Below are 25,517 nucleotides of genomic sequence, written 5' to 3'. Positions count from 1 at the left end.
AAAAACACATCAGATTATTTTGCAGAGAAACACCCAGTTCTAACTTTCTTTGTGGTGGTCACTGACCAGCCAGGCTACTTTCAAGGACTGCCTATCTGGATCTCAAGGCCACAGCAGGCCGTCTGCACAGTGCGGTAGCATCATCCTCGAGCAGCAGGCCCAGGGTGCTGGCCACAGCACGGACCTGGCGCCAGGGCCACGCTTCATTTCCCAATGCTTACCCGTAAGGTCAAAGTAGCATCTTTGGGACGCAGAGCTGAGTCAGACTTCTTTTTGCTTCAAATACATTAGGAAATTCTAATCCCATTGGCAGTGGTATTGTCCATGACAAACTTTCAATCATTCAGTCAGTATCAGTTTCTCTGACACTTAGATATAGCAGGGGGAAAATGGCTGGAAAATTTGCTTTTTGAGCAAAGTAAGGTAACTCAGATTCTGAAAGTACTGGAACATCCCAAAGCCTTTTTCTATTTACCCAGTGATGACAAAGAAATTTATTTTCTCTGGGAGGGTTTGCAGATCAGTGTGGCTGAGAGATCCAAAAACGCATTTTTCTGTACCTCTCTACTCCTGCAGGACCCAGGTGATGACAGTCACTGCAAGTCTATTTTTTTATCATGTGATTTTCTTACAAAAGACAAGGACCATCGCTCACATTGTTGTTTCTTAAAAAAGGCACATGATGGTTACATGTGTGTGATGAGATTCCATACAGTTGTTAAAGCTTCCAGCCAGTCCTATCCAGGGTTTTGAAAATTAAATCCATGCTTTCAATGGAATACCAATTATTTAAGGCACAAAAAAAAGGAACTGGAACTGGAAAGTGAGAGATAATTCTAATTTAAAATATTGCCTACAGGGTTCCAAGAAATTTTGTGGTCTCACAAGATGTGCTTACAAGAAAAAATGGAATTTTCTATTCAGGGTATGTTTTATCACAACTCCATAACTATTTATAAACAGAATTGTCTGACTTCAGGAATTTTCTCCTTTTTTTCCAGGACATTGTTTTTGCAGACAGAAACCTTGGGTTTTCTTCGAAAGGAGAATCAATTACCTTCCTTCAAAGTAATATTTTAAAACTTCGGGACACGGAATCCACGCATTTTATCCACTCCTGTGGGGCTGACGTGAGGTGGGAACCAGTGACACAGCACTGCTGTGTGGAAACCACACCAGTTCACTCGAGGGTGCACTGCTCCGGGCGGTACAGCTGCTGTCCACAGGCAAGTCACTTTTCATACAAGCAGACTACCTGACTTGGCCAAACTTCAGGTCTGACAATGCAAGTTCTGGAGGTGCTGAGAGAACGTCTGTCGCCTGAGCCCAGAGAAAAGCCCCACGGAGAAGCTTTTGTGACTGGGGGCATTTCTTCCCTGGGCACATCCGCTTGCCTTGGCCCTTCCCTGGCTGAGGGAAGTGAGCGGAGACGTGCTGCAGGGCTGTGGGCACAGCTGCGCCGCTGGCTGTCTTGGTGGTCAGCGGGGCCCCGAGCAGCAGGCCTGGCTCTGGGCCCTTGCAGGATGGCACAAGGTGGCTTTAGGGGACTCACCACGGGAGAAGCTACACTGACCACTGCCACAGGCTCGTACCAGGAAAGGAAAAGGTGCGGAGAAAGCTGGCTCGCCTGAGAGCACCTGCGTGGGAGGCCTGGGGGCAGGGGAGGTTGGAGGGGACCCCGGCCGACCCCGTCATTGCCTTGCAGCTCTGGGAGCGGCCGCCGGGCCTGACCCACGCACCAGGTGGAGAGGGCGCTGGAGGGGCACCAAGCCCGTCCCTCAGGAGGCGTCTTCCGGCTGACGATCCCTCGACCCGAGGCTCCAGTACCTACCGTGGCAGCGAAGCAGCAGCCTGTCACCAACAGGCACCGTCCCGGAGCGACATGGGCTGTCCACGGCTGTGCTGGTGCAACCATGAACTTTGGTGGTCGCTTCCTTTGTAATGGGTGCTTCCTCTGGGCCGGCACTGTCATGCACCTAACTCCCAGTGCCACACCAATAAGCAGGTGTGATCACTCCCAGACGGTGGGAGTCCAAAGGTAGATCCTGCACTCCAAACTTCCTTTTCCAGCCGCCCACCACCCGGGCGACTCTCCTCCACTGTGGACCTGCCCGAGTCACCCACTGCACCTGCTTTCTCCCCCATCATGCAGCGTGGACACCCCAGGCGTCCCTCCCACCCCCAGCCTGCCTACCTCTCCCCCTCAACATTACCAGGGCCCACCCGGGCCCTGCCAGCCTCCGTGTCTGCGCTTCCCCTGTAAGTCCCCAAAACCACCGATCCTGAGGCCTTCACCACACCCATGGTCTGCCAGTGTGTGCGGTAAACGTTCAGCCACCGGCACTGGGGTCCCCCGCGCTTAAAATTTAACCATCACTGAATAGGCCCTGACCTCACACAAGCCCAAGGAGCCACGTGGCTCCTGCAGGACACTTCCCTTGCTCTTGGCCAGTCTTTTTCATCTGGAGATTGCATTCAGGTGCAGTTCAGCCAAGATTTGCTCCCCAACCCACTCTTTTCTCAACAAATGTAACTGATATATCTGTTTAACTATTTTTCACCCTCATTCAAGTTTTATTCATGAGACTGAAACTCCTGCTTCTCACCATCATGTCATCTTTCCACCACAAGAAAGAGACTGCAAAACCCACTCATGTTTTATGGAGTAAAATGTAGTAAGGTAATTAGGAGGTGGTGTTTGGAGTATTCATTACCTTTGCTTTTATTTATTTACTTACTTATTTTTCCCCTTTCCCTCCTCCTGCCCTGCTGTTTTTGCTGTCTGTGTTGTCTTCTCTTCTCATTTTCTCTCCTCTAGGAGTCACCAGGACTCAATCCTGGAGACTCCTGATGAGGAGAGAGGTTCCCTGTCAATTGCACCACCTCAGTTCCTGGTCTCTGCTGCGCTTCACCTTGACTCTCCCCTTGTCTCTCTTTTGTTGCACCATCATCTTGCTGCGTGACTCACCCATGCGGGCACTTGCGCTCACCACGCAGGCTCTCGCATGGGCACTGGCTTGCCACACGGCCATGCTTTCTCTTCTTTTTCACCAGGAGGCCCAGGGACCGAACCCAGGTCCTCCTATATGGTAGGCAAAAGCTCTACCACTACAGCCACATCTGCTTCCCTGCCTTTGCTTTCAGGTTTTAATGATGGCTGTGTTCTACGACAGTTCACGAAACTCAAGAATGGAGCCATCGGCTCTTGTGAACTGGTAAGCCCTGGTTCCAGCTCACTACAAACTCGTTTTCTCCTTCCCACTTCCTTATCTCATGCATGAAGCCCCAAGAAAAGGCACCCAGGCTTTCTGGTTGAAGACGCCTGCAGGGAGTGACCGTCCAGTAAGCCCAAGTGTCTCTAAATTTACTTAGGAGGATTTACTGAGAAATGAGAGGCCTCAGTTTCTCACATGCTCTTGTACTTTTCTCATACTCTTTTGGAGTACCCCTTTATTCATAGCAGTGAATAAACAAATGGGAATTCAGGAAACTATTGGAAACAAGTCGAGCTGCTCTCCCATGGCACGGCCTGTTACCTGAGCTGACAGGACCTCGTGCGGTTTTTCTCCCTGACCAGCCATTTGCAGACATCACCTCCTCTTCAGACACCCTGTGAGGCAGGTAGCAGAGCCATTCTCACCTTTCCTCACTGGACGGAAACCACCCTGAGGCATCAGGCAGCTTCCAGTCTGCACCCACACATCACACCAGCAGCAGCTCCCTCTGCACACACGTGTCTAACGCCAGCAGCAGCTCCCTCTGCATACACGTGTGCCTAATGCCAGCAGCAGCTCTGTCTGCACACACGTCTAACGCCAGCAGCAGCTGTTTGCACACGTGTCTAACGCCAGCAACTGTCTGCACACACGTGTGTAACGCCAGCAGCATCTCCCTCTGCATACATGCGTGTCTAATGCCAGCAGCAGCTCTCTGCACACACGTCTAACGCCAGCAGCAGCTCCCTCTGCACACAAGTGTCTAATGCCAGCAGCAGCTCCCTCTGCATACACACGTCTAATGCCAGCAGCGCTATCTGCACACGTGTCTAATGCCAGCGGCAGCTCCGTCTGCACACGTGTCTAATGCCAGCAGCAGCTCCCCATTTGCACACATCTAACACCAACAGCAGCTCCATCTGCACACATGCCAGCAGCAGCAGTCTGCACACACACGTGTCTAACACCAGCAACTGTCTGCACGTGTCTAATGCCAGCAGCAGCTCTGTCTGCACACGTGTCTAATGCCAGCAGCAGCTCCCCGTTTGCACACGTGTCTAACACTAGCAGCAGCTCCATCTGCACGTCTAATGTCAGCAGCAGCTCCATCTGCACGTGTCTAATGCCAGCAGCAGCTCCATCTGCACACGTCTAATGTCAACAGCAGCTCCCCGTTTGCACACGTGTCTAATGCCAGCAGCAGCTCCCCGTCTGCTCACACTTGTCTAACTCCAGCACAGACTAAGCAGCAGACCTCTCTGGCCTGTTCGCCCACTGCGTGCTGACCTGCAGCACGGCCTGCGCCAGCCCACCCACCAGGGAAAGCAATCCAGTCAGGATGGCTAGGGCTGTTCCAGGCTCTCAGGGAGGCTCATCTCACGTGCGCAGCAGCTCGGTGGTGCTACGGAAACTGCAGCCACTCCAAGAGCCTGACCCATCCCGACACCGCTGTCTCCTCGCCGTTTTGTGGGAATTCTAGAAGCAACTTGTCCAGGAATTGGAACTCAGGAAGGAACGAGATGTAAGGGACGAACAAGCCCTCGCAGTTGTGTGTGCACGGCTTCCCGCCAAGGCTCCTAGCGCAGAGGCATGTACTTCTGGACTCGGCGTACGCATAAGGCGTCTTGAGTTGGCAGGGAGGGTGGGATGCCACGCTTGAGCGCCAGGTCCACCTTGCTGCTCCTTCCTCCAGTGTGAGGGGCTCCCCCCACGAGTGCCGCCCTTCCCTGTGCTGCCAGGCCGGGCACTACAGCCACACGAAGGCCTCGCCTCCCCGGCCAGCTCCGGAACTCAAGTTTTCGCCAACTCCGTAGCCTCGCTGGCTCCAAGTTTCCTCCAGAGGATCCCAACACCTCCAGCCTCCACCTCAGGCTCTGCTGCCACAGTGCTCCACAGCTAGGGTGCTTGCTCTCCTGCTGCTTCATCCCGGCACCCTCCCTCCATCCCCCCAGAAACTCCTTGGTGATTCTTTAGATCTAAACTTGAAAACATCCTAGAGCGTGTCTATGTAAGTCAGCAGACTGAATTTCAAAAACTAAACTGATAACTAATGAGCGCCCCTCCCATGACATAGCTAGAGGCCACCTTCGTGCCCAGCTGCAGCCTGCAGGCCTGGAAGGGGCAGGTCCATGACGCGGCCTGTGCGTGCCGCGCTCCTTCAGAGATGCCGTGATGCGGGCGGCACGGGCTCAACGAGCAGCAGCCGTCACGGAACTCCTGAGAGGAACCACCAAGGCCAAGGCCTCCAGGTGCTGGTTCCCAGGTCACAGCAGGGGCCAGATGAAGCCTAAGGATACGAGTCTCTTCAGCTCAGGAGCCCAGCTCAGAGCCTGAATGCTCCCTTGTCGGGAACTAAGCTCGAGAAATGACATCACAGCTCGGCTCCAGGCACATGCGCTGAGGGTTCCAGTCGCACAGCCAAGGCCATTCCCACATTCGGGCTGGGTCACCAGCTTGCAATGGACCAGAGCACGCGTCCTGGGTGGGAGTGCCTCCGTCTATACTGCCTCTGACTCCCACTGCCAGAAGGAAAAAGCCCTGACAGCCCCACTGGCCTTCTGGTGTCTAAAGAGACAAAGCATCAGAACCACCCATTTCCTTGCTACTGAAACTCATTCTTTCACTTGCCTGATGAAAGGGTCCAAGAAAGGAAAAGCTGGGCTTCATTCTGGTTTTAGAATATATCTTAACCATGTTGAGTCTACTCCCAGCTCGTTGCCTGGGCATTTTCTAAAAAAGGCAATTTGCAATATACAGCCACATAAGCGAATTTGACCCTCTTCTTTCAGCCAGGAGGGGAGGGGTGGCAGGTGCTCTGCAGCCCCTTCCACTCCATCCACAGCGACCTCCCCCCCAGGTATCTTTACCTCATCCGTGCCCTAGGACTACTGCAGGACATGGGTTCAGGCACCTGCGGGCTGGGTTCCAGGGCCAGGGCTGCTCCCTCTTCCCTGCCAGGAAAGCCACATTGGATAAACCGTGTGGCTGACAAGGGTTAACCTCAGAGTAGCTAAACGTTTTACAAAATTCTCAGAAAAACCCTCAGCAAGGGCTTATTCTGCACAATTAGAAAAGAAAGACACTGAACCATTTAAACATAGTTTATGTACATTTATGGCTGTATACAATAATAGCAAAGATTGTTCTTGTGTCTGTAAGTACATCGTCGTCAGGCACTTCTCAGAGAGTATCAAAACAGGAACGTTAACTCAAGCAGGGAGACAGTGTGTGGGGCCTGCACACCCACCGCCCGCGGCTCCTCCAGGCAGAGCACAGCCAGGACCGACTGCAGTACCAGGCAGCTACGTCTGCAGAACCACCTGCGTTTCTTTACTTACTGATCACTCTCTAACTAAAACCAGGAGCAAAGCTTCTCATTTAAAGTCAGTTATAAATTAAAAACTCTTAAGAGCTGAACGTAAGAATTTCAAGTAAGTGGGGGAGTACTGGTACATATCCAGCAGCTGGGCCGGTTCACATCATATCTCTGGAGAACCGTTTCCATCTGAAGTGTCTTTACCTCTTCTTGGGACATCCACTGATTCGCTGCTTACCGAAATACGTTATTTGCTAATTATTTAGACTCTGTCAGTTTGTCAAAGCAGAACTTTCTAAGTAATGAATCTATTATCTAAATATATTCCAGACATCTATATTACGGAAACAAGACATCTTCATATTTAAAATATCTAAATAGTTCTATAATACAATACGCTTTTAATAACAGTACAAACCAGAGGAAACAAACTATGGAGGCTGCATAGGTGGTATCATTTGCACATTTCACAAAGCAATCATTTACAATAACTGATACATAATTACTCCAGAAAGTCAGTATTCTTACAGAAAAAGAATTACCAGGCCATATAACGTTTGCTTCCAAAATAGACAAAATGCCTTCTGTTGGACTTCACTGTATCTCACAGATAGCAACCGAAAGAAAGGGGGCGGATATTCACACAGACTCAAGAAAACAACCCTTTTAAAGCCACGCTCTGAAAGTAGTAAGATTTAAACAGTGATTTTAGTTTCCCTCTTGAAAGAGTGAATGGGGGCGCTGGGGGTCCACGTGTCATTTTGAGGTAAAGGAGTAGGAAATGGGGTAAAAGAAACGAGAACAAGGCCTTTGGCACCCACCGTCCTCTCACAGAGCAGGACGCACTGCTTAGGGGCCAAGGTTTCCAAACCAGCCAAGTTTTGGGACGGCATGTTAACAATGAAGATGGTTTATGAGTTTTCAAAACAACTAAAGTTACAGTGGGACGCTTACAGCAGAGTACTGGCCTGCTGCAGGAATCCACCAGGAACACTACGTGTGCTTGTCACACCAAGCCAGAGAAGCAGATGTGCAAAACAACGCAGGTGTGCTTTGGACTCAGCACACAGAGTGGGGCTGGGGTGGAGGCACGAGGAGCACTCCACACAACTTGGGAATGCTGGTGGATTAAACGGGACCTGCAGCCAGGAAACTCCATCTGTCAGTTTCAGGTAATTGGAAAGTATTCAAACATAACGATCTGAATTATACATTGGGTTGCTAGAGGCTAAAGAAGTTCTCAAGTTCTTAACTTAGGCCAAGGTTTTAAAATAAATTCAAATATTCAAACTGTAGCTGGTTTGTTGGTTTTCAAATCGATTGCCCCAATTTTTAAACAAGTTCTATTCTACCTGGGAAGAGTAGTAAAAGCCATCTGTATTTAGGAATAAAAAGCATTCTACAAATCGGTCTCATTTTAAAATTTCCTCCTTCAGCGTAACCTTCCATACTGCAATAAGCAATCTGCAGGACAAAGGGAAGGAGTATAAGCTGAGTGTGGACAGAATTCTCCAAGCAGAGTTACAAATTTGGCCAACTCCCACCAAGATCAAAATAAGAGAGTTGTGAGGGGCAGCTGGTGCTGGAGCTCAACTCAAAAGGCCATGTTTAGTAAAGCCCCTAGCACGTGAGAAAGGGGCGATGATTTAGATGCAGATCTTGCTTTCCAAGCTACAAACATTACAAGGCCTCCCAGGAATAACTGACAACATGGCAGGCATGCTTCTGTCGGAATCTGCAGCACCGTGCAGTGTGCAGTTAACTGGCAACAGAAGCAGAGGAAACGTCTTTAAAACACACACATGAAAACAAATCAGTCTCCTAAACATGAAATGCAAAGTGCTCATAACTGTACACTGCTTTCTTACAAAAAATGAAAGCTCCAGAACACTGAGTACATACGTACTAATTAAGTTTTAAGATTAGTAAGAAACCAAGTAGCATCCCAAAGTGTACAAACCAGTGAAGCACATATAAAATTAGTAGTAATCCAGTTAGAAATACAAAATGAAATTTATGAATGCTGCCCCAAATACCTGTGATTCTACAAATTTACAAGCAGACTATATAACAAAGTAGACTGACTCTAGTTTTCAGAAAACATTACAGTTCAATATCTATTCCAAAAATGATCTCAAGTCCCAAGGATAACATGAAAATCATTCATCTGGAAATTAGAGCCATTTAAATGTTTGTACAAATTGCAAATAACAAAATTAACAAACAAAACAATAGAAAAGACCTGTACAAGGCTGGCATTTAATCTATTTCTTTTCAAAGGAGTTTAGACTAGTCTGTTAATTCAGCAGATTGGTAATAGGCTACTTAGTTTTCACATGAATTACGTGGCATGTGAACAGGTCCAGGTGCCGAAGAAGATGATGGTTCTTGGTGATTCATCAGTTGAGCAGAGCTTTGGGAGAACAAACAGAAGTTCAACTTATCCAGGAATGAGACCACCTCAGTATTACAAAAAGAGTATCAACTTCCCTTGAACCAAGTGGGTATTTTAAAAACCAAGAACACACTCGAATACAATTCTGTATCTACTGCTTATACACAAAAGTCGAAAGCACTCTGGGTCAAAAGTCTTTTCTGTAATTACACGGCGTAGTGAGTTTGGCACGTCATCGTCATGAAAGTTCCAATGGCACAGTCCTTATCTCCAGCAGCACATAACCTGCAAACATCGGGCAAACATCCTGTACAGGAAAAGCGTCTTTGCTGCCAATTCTGATGAAGGGAAAAGGGGAATGCTTTTTCTTTTCTTTTTTTTTAATCAAGAAAATTAAAAGGAGGGGTGAAGGACATCTTTGGACAGCTTCTCACAGTTCCTGCTGCCAGACAATCTGAAGTACTTTTAAATGTGACCTAGAAAAACACACATACACAATGAAAACAGTCAAATTAAAATCAACTTAATTTAACACACTGTAGTGACAGACATACAGGGGAGGGGGCTCAAGCTCTCCCAAACAACTCTGAAGTAAGCCAATGGGGAAAATCCCACCAAAGAAAAAAGAAACCTCAATATCTGAGTTAAAACAAATGCACTCATTTAATGAACAGCTACTAAAGAGATGTAGCCATCTGACTGTCAAGGAAACTCCTACAAACGTTAAAAGGAAGCCCCCTTGTGCTTCGAAAGGAGCATCATCGCTGCAGAGGGGTTGCTGAGACGCCCTAGGGCTGCCGGGTGCGTGGAGGCCGCACTCGTCCCCAGGATCCTCAAGGACAGGGAGCGGTCCGACTCACCTGCTGCTCGCCCCTCAGCCAGAAACCCAGCTGTGTGTCGTCGTCTTGACGCCCAGGGGGAAGCCCTGGCTGGGCAGCACACTGTCGAAGTTGAAATCCAGCGTGTCCCCGTCCATGAGGTCGTTGCGGATGATAGACTCCACGTCGCAGTCCAAGCGCTCCACGAACATGCCGTCCAGGTCGCTGGGCAGCTTCTCCTGGTGGAGGCCGCCCCCCCGGCCGTACCCATTACAGCTGCTCGCGGGGTAGCCCCCCAGGGCACTCGCATGCATGGGCTGGGGCAGAGGCACTTGCAAAGCTGTCTTCAGGGGAGTCAAGCGGCTCATGCCCGAGGCGTGGGGCATGGGGCTCCCGGCATGGGGCAGGGCACGCCCGCTGACCGCAGGTGCCTGCGGAGCGTGTCCTGGGAGGGAGTGGGAGCTGGGGCTCATCATCTCCCCAGGGGACGCCTGGCGGCCATAGGCCGGCACAACTGCGTTGGGGCCCATCAGCACATTTGGGCCCAGGACCCGGCTGCCAGGCTGGGCCACCCCAGGATCGCCAGGAGCCAGGATGTCGCCGTGCGGCGGTGAGTCCGAAGTGAGCAGCTCCTTGAGGAGGCCGGGGGCACAGGTGTACTGGTTCAAGCCCCCGAAGCTCGGCTTGGCATCCGGAAGGGCCTGCAGAGGCATCTGTGGCAGGCGGCCCAGGCTGGACTGGCTGTACGGGTATTTTTGGTAGTTTGGGCTTGGTGCATTCAGACTGGTGTTTGGCGGCGCAAACGAGCAACGCGGCGTCTGCTGCAGCATGCTGCCAGGTGAAGACTGGGTCGAGCCCGCGAGTGGCGCTGGTGATGACAGAAGGTTGAGGTTATCGAGGAGGTTCTCCATGTTCTCGGGGCTGCTGATCTCGGACAGGCTGGGCAGCGTGGAGGTCAGCTTGGCGGCAGGCGGCGGGTACACCAGCGGATGCACGTCCGCCTCTCCCAGGTCGTCCTGCTCAGTCATGATTGGAGACAGCCTCCCACTGATAGTGCTGGCATTGGAGCTAGTTCGAGGGCGGAAGGTGCTCCAGCTGTCGAAGTCATCATTGCTGTGAGAGCCAGGGCTCGCTGGCCACTTGGGAAACTGGGACCCGGGGCTGTCCCCAGCGGCCTCCGGGCCAGCCTGCAGCGACGCTTTCTTCTTGGCAGCCCGGCCTCGGCTCTTGGCGAACTTACTGTTGTTGTCCATGGACGCAGCCCTCCTCCTGGGAGACTTGCCGCTCTTGCCGCCTTCGGGATTGAGCATCCACCAGGAGCTCTTCCCAGTCCCTTCGTTCTGCACACGAATGAACTTGCTGTGCAGGGACAGATTATGACGAATCGAATTCTGGAAAGCAAAACATCACGTTAGGAAGGCACAAAACCACACTGCTCCACACTGCTACGCGTTTCGTGGAAGGCAAAGGCGCATGGTGGCTCTGCACCCCAAAACCAGAGAGCTCCAGCCTGTCTGGGGGGGGGGGGTGCAAAATTAGACATGCATTGCTATAAACACCTGTGTTTACACAGCTTTATGTTATAGAATGTTTTATGGAGAAATGACAGTAATTTTTTTTCATTATATAATAAATTTTTGTAAATTGTATTTTTTTGAAGATATATACATCATATAAAAAATGGTTACATTAAAAAATATAAGAGGGAAACGGACTTTGGCCCAGTGGTTAGGGCGTCCGTCTACCATATGGGAGGTCCGCGGTTCAAACCCCGGGCCTCCTCGACCCGTGTGGAGCTGGCCATGCGCAGTGCTGATGCGTGCAAGGAGTGCCATGCCACGCAGGGGTGTCCCCCGCGTGGGGGAGCCCCCACGCGCAAGGAGTGTGCCCGTGAGGAAAGCTGCCCAGCGTGAAAAGAAAGTGCAGCCTGCCCAGGAATGGCGCCGCCCACACTTCCTGTGCCGCTGACGACAACAGAAGCGGACAAAGAAACAAAAGCAGACAAAGAAACAAGACGCAACAAATAGACACCAAGAACAGACAACCAGGGGAGGGGGGGAAATTAAATAAATAAATTAATTAAAATATATATATATATATAAGAGGTTTCCATATACCCCCCACCCCACCACCCCACTCCTCCCATACCAACCTCCTCCATCATTGCAGCACACTCATCCCACTCAGTGAACACATTCTGGAGCACTGCTGCACCACGTAGGTAATAGTTTACCCTGTAGTTCATACTCTCCCCCAGTACATTCAGTGGGTTATGGCAGAATATAAAGTCCAGCATCTGATGCTGCAATATCATTTAGGACAACTCAAAATCCCAAATATGTCCCCCAGATCACATCTCTTCTACTGCTCACAGCCCTCAGCAACTACTGTAGCCACTTTCTCCACCTTGATGTTATAATTTCTTCTAATACTCGTCACAACAGTTTTATAGTAGAGTATCAGTAAGTCTACTCTAGTCCATATTTTATTCCTCCATCCTGTGGACCTGGGATGGTGATGTCCTCTCCACCTCTAGAACAAGAGGGGGCTTAGATCCCACATGGATGATGGATGTGATTCTCCTACTTGCAGTTGTAGGCACTCTTGGCTCCCTGGTGTGGTGTTTGACCATCTTCACCTCCCTGTTAGCTGACCTGGGTAAGTCCAACGAACCAGAGAGTAGGAGTCGCCACTCTGCTGAGGCTCAGGGCCCAGCTGGCACATGGGCAGTCTAGAGATTCAAGTCTCCTGAGTATGGACCATCCCTAGCGCCAACCACAGGTTCAGTTAAAGTAACAGAAGAGGCATGTGTAGAAAAGTCACATCTGACTCCAGCTCCCTCACACTCAGGAGCACAAATTCCAAAGTAGGGCCAACTGACATGGCACTGAACTCCAAATCCATCTGCCATGGCCATATACCCTGTGAATCTCCATAGCCTTCAGGAGAACCAGCACCTAGGGTTGTACCTACTTTGGCTTTTTCTGGGGCCCAGCCGAGGTATGTGTAAGCGCAACCCCTCTGATGACCTCCTCACTCCTTTTGAAAGACTCTTAGCCATAGAAACTCATTTTAAAATACACCTAGATTTACTCAGCAGATGGTACCCCACTCAGTGCTACCTCTAAAACCACTCTTCAGATCACATCTTCTTAGAGTGAAAAGATATATAGTACTGGGCCCAAGGGGTTACAGAAAAGAAAGGAATGAAGCAGGATACATTCCCAGTTAAGAATTAATAAGACCTAGATTCATTTACACTTTAATGCCGCTTAGGCAGATACAGATGACTATAAGGAAAGAGCCTTTTTAAAAAGGTTTTGGAAAGGTGATTTGCCAGAAAATAATGTTTTAAATTCAAGTAGACCCCTCCCTCCCCAGAGGCGGGACCTAATTGCTGGATGACCCAGCATCACGGGTTAGGGGAAGGGGTGATGGAGAGCACAGGAAGTGGGCAGTTTGGCCTGCCGGGCCAGCTCTGGGCTAAGCTTGCCATGCACGCCCAGGCCACAACCACTAAAGAAAATCCACCTCCACAGAGTACCACAGTGGCCTGCTTCTCACACTGGGCAACGCAGGCAGCAGTTCAGAGCCTCGCACACGCTGGGGAGGCCCACGAATGAAGTGCAGGGAAGACAGGAAACGCGGAGCAGCTGGGCACGGAGAAGCCGGGGTGTGCGGAGGTGCTGGCCGCTGCCCTCGGGGCACAGGAGCCTTTTCCTGCCCCCTACTCCACGGCACCTGAGTAGGAACCTTAGGAACTTACCACGAACCGCAGCTCCAGATACAGCAGGGGCCTGAGACAGGTGAACCGCCCGAGCTCACGGCGGACCCCACCCCTGGGCCCCCGGCCCTTGCCCGGCCACAAAAGGCTCTGCCTGGACCCGTGGCCACCCCCGAGGAGCCTTCCTCAACGTGCTCCTCTTGGCGCCAGGCCACTGCCTCGGCTGCACGAGCCACGAGTCACGCGCCCCGCAAGGGGGCTCAGAAGAGCACAGGAAACACCTCGCTTTCTGGAAAGAGGTACAGAAGCCACAGGGAGAAACCCACATTTCAAAACACCCCCCGACCCTCGCACCACGTTCTGCCAGAGGCCACGACATGCGAGCCCTGCAGGGCCGTCTCTCTCCAAGGTTCCCCTCCTTTCCTCCGACAGATCCGCCCCCGCTGGAGTCGCAAAGCCCACAGCCCTGTCTGCCAGCTCTCCTACAGGAAGGTTTTGCACACGCGTCACAAGCACACTTTGCACACGTGTGGTACGTGCACTCATGCAGCCCCGAGCCCTCCTTAGAGAACAGGCCTGCCCTGGGACACGTCTGGACTGGGACCACTGTACTTCACTAAGGACTTACAGCCGTCCATCACCTAGCAAGACATACTACGTATTTCTGTAAAAGGACGTTTCAGGTCACTCTTTTGTTACAGAGTTGTCTCCTCAACTGTGCCAACAATTTTTTTTCTGAACAGGAAAAGGTTTGCTGTGCAGGGCCTACACAAATTCCTGTTTTCACACAGCTAGCAGGACATTAAAGGAGCAATGGTTTCCAACCTGGGGGGGCAGGGAGGTGCTGAAGAGGTAAATCTTGTAAATATAATACGTGTTGCTATTAATCATCTTGTGTGTACCAACCTCTGCCAGACACGAACAAGGCTCGACGAAGGTGCAGCTTCACCCCGGAGCTCTGCGGTAGATATGCGCGTGCACTTCTCAGGACCGAGAGTCTCGTTTCCTAAATAGTGAACAAACAGCAGGCGGCAGCGCTGGGTGGGGGGCAGAGGGAGGCACCGCACCGGACAAAGCTCCAGGTCACTCAGCGCCTCCGCGCCACCTGCCCCTCTGCCGCCGGAAGCACACGGGGGGCTCCGTTGCTTGGGAGGCTGCCTCAGGCTGCGGCTGCCCCAGCAAGGGCAGGGCCCCTGCCCACCTCTGCACGCAGCCACCTGTGCGTCCTGTCTGCGCCCTGCAGCCTGCATTCCCAGGCTCCTTAAGGTGCGGCCTGGGGCTTTTCACCTTCAAACCTGACGCCCTGACTCGGCATAGGGTCTCGAATTAAAGCTTGCTACCTGAGGCTGCAGGCACAAAAGGCTGCAGACACTCTTGCCGTCCACTCGTGGGCCAGCCTGTGCCACCAGCGCCCAAGGGGGCATCATGTCACACACAGGGCCTGCCCGGGCGGCTACACGTCTGCCGGGACCAAGCCCACCTCTGCCTCCAACAGCCCCCAGCCTTGCAACCTTCTGCCTCAGTTCAACCATCTCTTCCTGGTGGAAGCATCTCCTGATACCCCCTTCCACTGGTCAAGTACACTGTATTTAATGCAGTTTAGGATTCTGTTCTGTGCTCACCCCAGTCTATTAACTGATGGCTATTACTAGAGTAACTGCATTCGTAACACAGCATGTCTGTGTTTCAGGAACTCACCTACATTATAAAAACTAGACTCATTTCTTTGAATCACACTTTGCAATCCACACGTGCTTCTGCCCGTTAATTACTGGAGAAGGGGGAGAGGGAGTTGTTTCCTTTACGAGGGCCAGGGCGCCGCCCACTGGTCTCCTGGCCGTCGTGGCCGTCGCAGGGCTGGCTGGACTGGCAGCAGCAGGAACCCTGTGGCTCCGGAGGCCTGGCTCAGGCTCCCCTGGCCCTCCCCGCCCGGGGGCCTCTCCTGACCCCTGCCTTCACCCTGCACTGCTGGCGCAGACCCGCCCTGCTGTGGTCCAGTCTTTGTGCTTCCCGCCAGCGAGGTCGGGGTCTGCTGGGCAGAGCTGAGATCGCTCTGGTTCCCGTTTAACTAAATCAAAAACCAACACAAACACAAATCCAGCAACTTGGGCAGCCCATGAAGCCCTGGCCTTTGTTGCTCCCACATGCACTTGGCTTTACAGTTTACATGCTGCTGTCCACCTCTGAGACGGCCCCAGTTTAAAAACCGGGGATACCGAGGCTCCAAATGAGCTGTGCAACGTGAGCGTGACGCGAGGCTCTGCAACTGGGCCCGCCTCACGGCTGCGCCGGGCAGACCCGCCCCGCTCCTGGGATAGTGAGCAAGGTCAGCCGAGCACGCTCCGCCTGAGGCCCACCCCTGCGTCCTGAAGGAAGGGAACTCATTCTGGCCTTACCAGGTGATTCATTTACAATAAAAGATCTGCTTTTATTCCCATGAGTGATTCTTTGCTGCAAGAAACCACAGCTGTTGAGTGGAACTTCAGATGTGAGCAGTGCCCCAGGGAAAGGCTTCGTAAAGGGCTCTGGGGATGCTCAAGGAAATCAGAAAGGGCCGGGGAGACTCCCAGCTGCCCTGCGAGAGGGAGCAGGCAGTCCCCAGAGGATTCCAAACAGAACGACTGCAACACACAACTAAATGAACGCATTGTAGGGAAATTCTGGAAGCTCTTTCAAAAGGCTAGACCTACTGGATTTTTCCAAGAGCGCTGTACCTGACTTCTGCGGGCTTTCTCAATGCCTGCGGCCGCCGGGCCCCTCCCCAGGCGCCTTCACCATCCTCTGCTTCCTGGTTTACACCGTTTCTTCCTGCACTTCCAAAAGTGAAAAACAAGCTACAGGGAAGTAGGAATAATCTCTCCTGAACATGGAGTTCTTATTCGAGTTGCTAACAAAGCAACACCTTTTTAAAAGGCACCGTTTTGCTCACAAATAGAAGGAAACATGACAGTTCACCAACCACTCCTCGCAAGCAACAGCACACACACCCGCAGGGGCCCCCGGAGCCCCCACGCAGGCCGCGGTGCTGCCGTCCTCCACGGCTGGCCTCGCTCTGGGGACCTGAGCCCAGCCTTTCAGGACGTGATCGCCCCAGCGGCTCCCGTCCACCTGCCCGAGGACTCGGAAGCCGGGGCTGTGGCTGGAGGACTGGCAGGTGAGGGCAACCAACATCCCTGCTCCAAGGAGAGAGGTTGAATGCAGGCGGAAAGCCTATAGATGCTCATTAAAAGAAAAGAAAGTGAGACCCCTGGAGCTTCAGTCCTCGAAGAAATGTCAGACAAGTGCCAGAGTGCACACTGCCCTACCCCGGGCACACCGTCCTCAGCTACACATCCCCACCTCACCAGGCACGCCGTCAGCTCCGCACGGCTTTCTCTCTGACTCAAGTGATTCCCAAGGAAAGAGCATATGACTGCATTAAAGCAGCCTCTGCTAAAAACAGGTGATGCTCTGATGTAAAACAGCACCAAAAAACCTAGGAATTCATGGGCGCTGTGAGGAGCTTCACATATTTGGGGGGCGTGGTGAGGCGCCCAAGGACCAGGCTCTGAAGCCAGACTCGCTGTGGGGTGATGCTGAGAAAGCATGTCAAGGAGCAGTCGTGAGCTCCACAAGGGGCTGGCACGAAGACAGGCAATAAATGTTGGCTTTTCTGTGACAGGACATGAGGTATATATAAACAGGTGTTTTTAAGCCACCATGAACGGTTACAACTGGAGTAAAAGCCAGGCTATGTCCAGGTCGTCACGGCTGAGCTGCTGCAATCACCGTTCACAGAACTGTGCCTTCTCCCTGCAGGACACTACCTCTCTGCTGGCTGCTGGCTCTCTTCCTGGGTCTCTGCCAGGACACTCTGCGCCCACAGCTGCTGAAGGGACCCAAAGCCGAAGGGCTGCAGCTAACTGTTCAATGCACCTTTAGTTCAGAGGAAAGCCCTGGGGCGCCCACAAGTTCAGAGCACTCTACCGACAAAATGAGTGACACGCAGAGCGAGCAACTCTGTTAAGAAACAGAGAGGGAAGCAGAGGGGAGGGCACGGGGAGGCCTGAGGGGAGGGCGGGGGGAGACCTGAGGGGAGGGCGGGGGAGGCCTGAGGGGAGGGGGGGGGCCTGAGGGCTGAGGGGAGGGGGGGGGCCTGAGGGCTGAGGGGAGGGCGGGGGAGACCTGAGGAGAGGGTGGGGGGGGGACCTGAGAGGAGGGTGGGGGAGGCCTGTGGGGAGGGCGGGGGAGACCTGAGAGGAGGGCAGGGGAGGCTTGAGGGGAGAGGGGGGGGGGCCCTGAGGGCGGGGGGGGGCCTGAGGGGAGGGCGGGGGGGACCTGAGAGGAGGGTGAGGGAGGCCTGAGGGGAGGGCGGGGGGGACCTGAGGGCTGAGAAGAGGGTGGGGGAGACCTGAGGGGAGGGCGGGGGGGGGGGGGGACCTGAGAGGAGGGCGGGGGAGACATGAGAGGAGGGCGGGGGAGGCCTGAGGGGAGGGCGGGGGAGACCTGAGGGCTGAGGGGAGGGCGGGGGAGACCTGAGGGCTGAGAAGAGGGTGGGGGAGGCCTGAGGGGAGGGCGGGGGAGACCTGAGGGCTGAGGGGAGGGCGGGGGAGACCTGAGGGGAGGGCGAGGGGGACCTGAGGGCTGAGAAGAGGGTGGGGGAGACCTGAGGGGAGGGCGGGGGGGACCTGAGGGCTGAGAAGAGGGTGGGGGAGACCTGAGGGGAGGGTGGGGGAGACCTGAGGGGAGGGCGGGGGGGGGCCTGAGGGGAGGGCGGGGGGGGGATCTGAGGAGAGGGCGGGGGAGGCCTGAGGGGAGGGCGGGACCTGAGGAGAGGGCGGGGGAGGCCTGAGGGGAGGGCGGGGGGGACCTGAGGGGAGGGCGGGGGGGGACCTAAGGGCTGAGAGGAGGGTGGCGGAGACCTGAGGAGAGGGCAGGGGACCTGAGGGGAGGGCGGGGGGAGAACTGAGGGGAGGGCGGGGGGGACCTGAGGGGAGGGCAGGGGAGATCTGAGGGGAGGGCAGGGAGACCTGGCACTGGAGAGCAGGGCCTGCGGTCGGCTGATCATGACCCCGTGTCAGCCACGGGCGCTGCGGGAAGACACTGCTGACCATAACCTCATGCGTCTGGATTTTTAAAAAGCCTTTGCGGATAAAGCAGAAACTTTACTTCATAACATGAAGGCGTTTGCTTTTCAGAAAGCGGTGATTTAAGAGAAGCAGCTGGAGTCTAATCCAGGGCCAAGGGAAGCTACAGCCTCGCGACAGGACGTGGGTGGATGCCTCCGCTGCCCCTCGAGGACGCGCACTCCTGGCCCACAGAGGCCCCAGATGACCCAGGCAGCGCCAGCAGGCGCCTCCCCCTTCCCTCCAGGTCACAAGGTGCTCACCCCGCACGCAGGGGCTCCTGCCCAGGAACGCAGGGGCACGCCGGCAGGGTCACACGCGGGTGCGGCTGTCCAGGGGCTGTCACGGTCCCGGGGACTCAGGGCCGCAGCAGGCGGACCCACGCCTGCTTAGCCGACGTCCCGGAAGGGCCCTGCTCTCTAGGCCTCCATGGGCTGCAGCTGCAGCGTGCGCCTTTCCTGGGTTAACACCGACTACCACCCACCCTGCGCCTGGGCGTAAAGGAAGCTGTCCTGGAAACGTGGACTCAGTCAACAACCGCAGCACCGACTCTGCTGCCTAATGACTCTCCCACACACAGGGGAAACTCCTCTGCAGCTGAAGTGATTCTGCCACTTCCTAAAGAAACTTTTTAGTCTACTTTATAGGCTGCACCATTACACAGTGCAATTAATACCTTATCTATTTTGTTACCAGAATGAGACAAAACAAAAATAAAAAACAAAGCACACATTAGGCTCTATTCTCCTGATGAAAAAATGTAACCAAATTAGGCACAGAATAAAGTATAACATAGCAACAGTTTGATCCATTTTAAAGTTTTCTAAAGTTATTAGTGGACACAGTGAATTTTAACCTGTTTGTCAGTTGGTCATAAGTCCATTAAACTCGCTCTTGCTAGGTAAGTGTTTTGTTCAGGGTGTGTGCCCAAACTGTTCAAAAAAGCCAATGACAAACTTAATGAATGGATATAAATTCAGAGGCATAAGACTGAAAATGTGACAGATAAAATCTCTAGGATAATATTCCCTCTATAGTATGTATTCCTTACAATTGTTTTTATCCTAAATACGTTTATTGTCCGGAGACAATCTGGAGAAATTAATCCATTTAAATGCTTAATTTATCAGGAACTACTATACTTAGTTAACAGTAATAAATAAAGTACAAAGTCCAGGTTTATGTGTTTTTTTTCCTAACTGGGGACCTAGATACAATAAACCCAATCACAAAAAGAAAGGCATACTGCAATAAAGCGTTAACAGTCTTAAATCACACCTTATCTGCAAAGTAGAGTTTTCTTGGAGACAGAATCTTGAAACCACCTTGCCCATTATTCTAGTTGGAAACCCTAATGCAACAATGACTTGGGACTGCTAAGTACACATATTTTGAGGCTACTTCCCCAAAATTCTCAAGATCTGTCCCAAGTTAAATAGTTTTCAAAACTCAGGGAGTAGATGTAGCTCAGTGGTTTGAGCACCTGTTTCCCACGTACCAGGTCCCTGGTTCAAAACCCTGTGCCTCCTAAAAAAAATGAACAAAATTTTACAAACAAAAGCTGCAAGGGCTGATCCAATACTTGCCAAACCACTTGCCCCCACCCTGATATAAGGAGCTGTACTCTGAGCAGCACTGGATCTTCGTTTGAAAGCTCAGCCCCAGGACTGGTCTGGTTCACCTTTCAGAGGGAAGAGAAAAGGGAAGGGAAGACAGAAGATTCCAGAACCACCTGAGCGATTAACCGACCCTACAAGGAAAACTCTCCCATTCAGCGTGAACCCACGTCCTCTGTAGAAACTGTACATGGACTCAGAGACAGAGATGTGCATTAAACGTACAAGACCCTCTTTAAAGATCTCCAAAGCAAAGGCTTTACAGCTGCCTTTGGCTGTTACTCCCATTTTTTAGGGAGGTACACCAGCTACACACAACACGTTTGCTGTTTTTGGTTGAAAAACAGAGAATTCTGTACGGCCAACCTGACCTCAAATACTGGAGGGAAACCATGAAAGGAAAAATGACTGGAGGATCAAATGAACCGTTTCTTTAGATAATTCCACCAGTGGAAAATCAGAACTTCTCAACACAGTCAATTCCTAGTGACCAAACTCCTCTCGGGCTCTGGCCCTCGTTGCACTCTGCTTCCCCCACAAGGATCTGGAGCGGCAATCACGGAGGCTGGAGTGCTGACCAAGGCTCCGTCCGCCCCTGCACTCACAGGCCCTGCGTTAGTGCCCGGGGCGTCTGTTCTCACTCTCCTTGAAATTATAAGTCTGTCACTACTACTCAGCAGGCAGGGACCTGCAAGGCACGGCTGTGCGCCCTCAGACTGCGCAGCGGGGGCCAGACGAGAGCCTGTCCACACACATGCATGTGACCTTCTTACCGAAGATGTTGAGCATATTACAAGAATTCTAGAAATATGTGAATATTTTAGAATAAAAAGCAAGGTTTTCTTCGGTCTGCACCGCCACAGATACTTCAACTACTAAGAGATGAGCAGCGAGAGCTGCCTGACCACATCGTGTTTCAACTTCCCCTCACTTTCCTCCAAACCAAAATGGCATCTTTGGTACATGTTTACAATTTCATTTTATTTACTCCAGTTTTTATTATTGAGAAAAGTAACTCAAATTCTGACAACCTAGTTTGGACTATCATGAATAGTTTAGAATTGGTTTATAACCTCTGTCGGTGGTGGAACAAAGTTTAAAATAATCCAAAAAGATCAGATATTTTACATTTTGACCATTTTAAAATTCATCTTAACATTTGTTTATCAAATGATTCTTAAAGATGACATCAAAATATTGGATAACCATGTTAGTCCTCAAAGTAGCTACAATCAAGCAAGGAGTAGCAAACAATTTTAGAACAGAACCTACTTTAAAAGAATTTTCTGGGAAGAGTTAGTTGTTTAATTGTATACAGCTTGCTCCAAAAGGGCCGTGTGGATAACTGGGGCTGGAACAGGGACCTCCAGTGCCTAACCCATCAGCACAGCACTGTTTTGTTTTTCCTGGGGTTAAAGGGTTCTCAGAGGGATTGGTCCAAGGAGGAAAGGTATACAGGACAGGCCTGGGTCCGTTATTTTCACTGGGAATACACTGAAAAGATAAACTTTCACCTTCAATTTTTATCATTGAAATATCTTTCAAAATTAATAAAAATCTAATGCAAACTACTTAAAATCACTGACAATTTCAGAAAATATTTTTTTATCACATTTTTTAAAAGATTAATTTAACCCCCCCCCCCCGTTGTTGTGTGTTCTTCTGTGTCCACTTATATTCTCAGCGGCACCAAGAATCTGTGTCTCTTTTTGGTTGCGTCATCTTGCTGCGTCAGCTCTCTGTGTGTGCTGCGCCACTCCTGGGCAGGCTGTGCTTTTCTCGTGCCAGGCGGCTCTCCTTACGGGGCGCACTCCTTGCATGTGGGGCTCCCCTACGCGGGGGACACCCCTGTGTGGCAGGGCACTCCTAAAGTGCATCAGCACTGCACGTGAGCCAGCTCACCACATGGGCCAGGAGCCCTGGGTTTGAAGCCTGGTCCTCCTATGTGGTAGGTGGACGCTCTTATCAGTTGAGCCACGTCTGCTTCCCTCTATCACATTTTAATACCATAAAGTAGGGTCTCTCGATTCAGGCAAATGCACAGTGACCAATGTAATTTTCATCCAACAAGTATTTCCAGGTACCTTGGAAACAACAAGGAAGCATAAGGCTCTTCCTGGCCTCCAAGGTCTGAGAAGGAATGCTGAAGAATAACCGGGCATGCCCAGGAGACCTGTCACACCACCATCGGGCGGCAGGTGCACAAAGCAAGGAAGGAGAAGCTGTAAGTGGGATCTGGTGTGAGGGAGAGGCAGGCTTTGCATTGCCAGATGGAAGAAGGGAATGCTTGCCTGAAGGCAAAAGGTAAGTCAACATTCGTCCTGAGAGCTCGTGCGCCAGGCCCAGGAAGATGTGGGTACCAGCGAATGGACATGGGTCCAAGCAGACAGACGTGCAGGTATGTGTCCAAGCGGACAAACGTGGGCCCAAGCAGACCGACTGTGAGGCTGAGAACACATGTGCTAGACCGAGGTAAACCTGGATCCAGTGACAACACACTGTGCTGCTTGAGCGGTCAGGGGCAGGGGTCACACTCATGGGTCCTGGCTCCCCTACTGACCGTAGTTATCTTACTACAATGCTGTGAGCAGTAAAGGCTCATGTATAAAAAGTGCCCAAAAATTTAGCTGCTATTACTTGTCATGAAAAACTTTTAAAGCACAAGCAAAGCCTATCTGGGGAAGAAAGGAGAGGTGAGTCTGGCTGCGCATGAGCCCAGACCTTGAAGGTAAGCTGCTGGGCACGGGCTTAAAAACAAGCTAGGGTCTGCACATCCTCCACGTGCGAGCAGGAGCCTGGAAAGGGCCCGTCCTCGCATGCAGACATGCTGTGCAGGGGTGTCCATGTCCTGGCACTTGGCTGTCCAGGGGATCAAGAGCATGTGCTCATGGCCTCGTGGCCTCTGAGCAGAAGCAGCGGCCTCAGGAGACGCCGCTGTTCTGGCTTGGCTGTTCTCCACCTGCAAAGCAGTGCCTCCTTTCCCGGCAGCTCTCCCTCTGAAGATGGCGGTTTTATATCAAAGCTGCTGCCTTCCACCTCACGACCTGAATGACACTTGCTTTTGTGTCTGAGTTTTTCATAGCTGGGGAGGCCAGGATACTGGTGCAGGGCCCATTTGTTTTGGAAACAATTTTTAAATTTCCCTTGGAGAATAAGTCTAGTGTGTTTTTACCCATCTCACCCACCACTCACAACATTTGGCATACGCACTGAGTTCTACGTTTTGAAAGGCGTATTTCTGTTGCTTAAAGTCGCTGTCTAGGCTCGACCATAAGGTCTTCAGGTTGTTTTGGACAGGAAAGGGTGCCCACAGTGCCATCGCCAGCACGGGTAAAGCCGCAGCACATCACTCGCTGTGTGGCTTGTTCCCCAGTAACCCCACAAACCAGCCGCTGCCGTGAAAGCTGCCCCCAGCACACACGAGGGCAAGGACTAACTTGGAGACCGGCTCTTCCACGGCCAAGGGCCCAGCCAGAACGTGACCGGAGGCACGTGCTGTGCGTCCTCTCCTTAGCAACGTGCAGCTCACAGCCAGGTCTGAGAGCCACGAAGGCACTGACGGAGAAGCGTTAGCAGACGGTTCAACTAAAGCCTGGGTCCGCGGCCCAGCACTGGGCCCATTCGCTGCAGGGGACGGCTGCGAGCACCAAGCTGCACCCTAATGCCTGGGATCCGTTTCTTAGCACCCTCTCCCGGCCCTCCCCTGCTGTGAGGCTGGGAACGCCTGTGCTAAACCCAGGTAGACCTGGATCCAGTGACAACACACTGTGCTGCTTGAGCGGTCAGGGGCAGGGGTCGCACTCGGGGGTCCTGGCTCCCCTACTGACCGTAGTTATCTTACTACAATGCTGTGAGCAGTAAAGGCTCATGTATAAAAAGTGCCCAAAAATTTAGCTGCTATTATAACCCTGCCAAACCAGCCCAAACGCCCCCATTTATCAGGAGCCACTCCATTCTTGACTCACAGCCTGCAGGGGAACCCGTGAGCCACGCCTGGGCAAGGACCAACGTGGGGAGGGCCTTCTGATCCTAAAAAACAGCAAAGAGAAAGCACACCAAGAGCCAAGATCAGTCTAAGACGTTGGACTTGCTTCCTTGGTTTGAGATTTCAATCCAAATTAACCTATCATTCCCGCCTGGGAACAATTTACTTGAAGAGAAAAGGGTTTTGTTGAGAAGCTCTGTTCCCGCTGAAGGAAGTAGGAGAGCTGATCAGGAGACCTGTGGAATCTGCCCCGTCTCCCACCCAGTCAGCCAGTCTACTTAATGGCTGAACAAAGCCTTAAAAGAAGCCTGGGGTGGGATGCAGATGACCTTGCTCATGGAATCTGCAAGGTCAAACTGAGGCAGGGGAAAGCTCCCACCAAGATCCTCAGGGCGCACGGAGTCTTTATTCCCAACATCTCCAAGCACTTCCCAGTGACAGCATCCCAGGCTCCTCCTCCAGCTTCCCAAGGATCAGGTTTTCCTCTAACCACAGAGCTCTTCCAGACAAGGTGGGGGCAGGTACCTCCTCCAGGCAACGTTTTCCAACGTGCCCTTTAGGGTGAGGGGAGTTCAATGACGGAATTCATCTTGGGACACTCTGGCCCCACAGATTTAAAAACAGGATTCCTAACTGCAAGATTTTCCAGAGCTTTAAATACACTGAGGTCACTCTAACACACACACCAAGTTTTGTTTTGTGGCTGGAATAGCATGCACACCCCTCATTCCTCTGTCCAAGGCCTTTACAGGGCCCAGCGGCACACGCTTGACATTGGCCTTGTGGCTGGACGGGCCAAGAGCAACCAGAGCTCTGCCCTCGTGCAGGGTCTTCGGACATGCTGCACATGCTCGGTGTCTGCGGCTGGGAGAAATAACGCCTGCCCCCACTGCCCCACAGTGGGCTAAACAGTGGGCACGATGCTTCCAGAGGTTAGGGGGAGGTTGGCTGTGGCTGGAAGCCAGGGAGCTGCCAGAGGACACCCAGCCCCAGGGACCTGGGCCCAGGTCTGTGGGCCTTGCCCTGCCCTGGCCCCTGATGGGCACCCGGCCAGGCCAGAGGGCCTCCTGCCCCGAGCACCCCAACCCACATCTCACAGTCAACATCTGCATCTTCAGAGACCCAGGAGGCAGGGCTGAGTGGGCCACTTTACCTTCACCCCCAAACCTCCCCACTGCTTTTGTGGGAGAAAGGAAAGAAAAGAGGAGGAAAGAAAGCGGTAGTTCAGGCTGACTTACTTAAAAGACAAAAGCATGAAAAGGAAAGACTCTAGACTCCTCCAGGGCCAGAGGGCTGCTGTGGCTGCCACCACGCCTCCACGACCAGGGAGGAGGCAGAGCGTG

General features: G+C 52.3%; 1 protein-coding gene across 1 annotated transcript in view; it reads right to left on the bottom strand.

The window, feature by feature from the left end:
- Positions 1-6,301: 6,301 nt before the first annotated feature.
- The window catches only part of FOXO1 (forkhead box O1), a 94,812-nt gene continuing 75,596 nt past the window's right edge, over positions 6,302-25,517 (bottom strand). The window contains exons 2-3 of the mRNA XM_058276912.2: positions 9,787-11,135; positions 6,302-9,402 (exon numbers count right to left, since the gene is read on the bottom strand). Of these exons, the coding sequence (XP_058132895.1) occupies positions 9,801-11,135 (1,335 nt within the window). The 3' untranslated portion in view covers positions 6,302-9,402; positions 9,787-9,800. The remainder of the gene's footprint in view (positions 9,403-9,786; positions 11,136-25,517) is intronic.

This window comes from Dasypus novemcinctus, chromosome 15, assembly GCF_030445035.2.
Source record: "Dasypus novemcinctus isolate mDasNov1 chromosome 15, mDasNov1.1.hap2, whole genome shotgun sequence".
NCBI lineage: Eukaryota > Metazoa > Chordata > Mammalia > Cingulata > Dasypodidae > Dasypus > Dasypus novemcinctus.
This window is presented reverse-complemented; position numbering and strand designations above follow the sequence as displayed.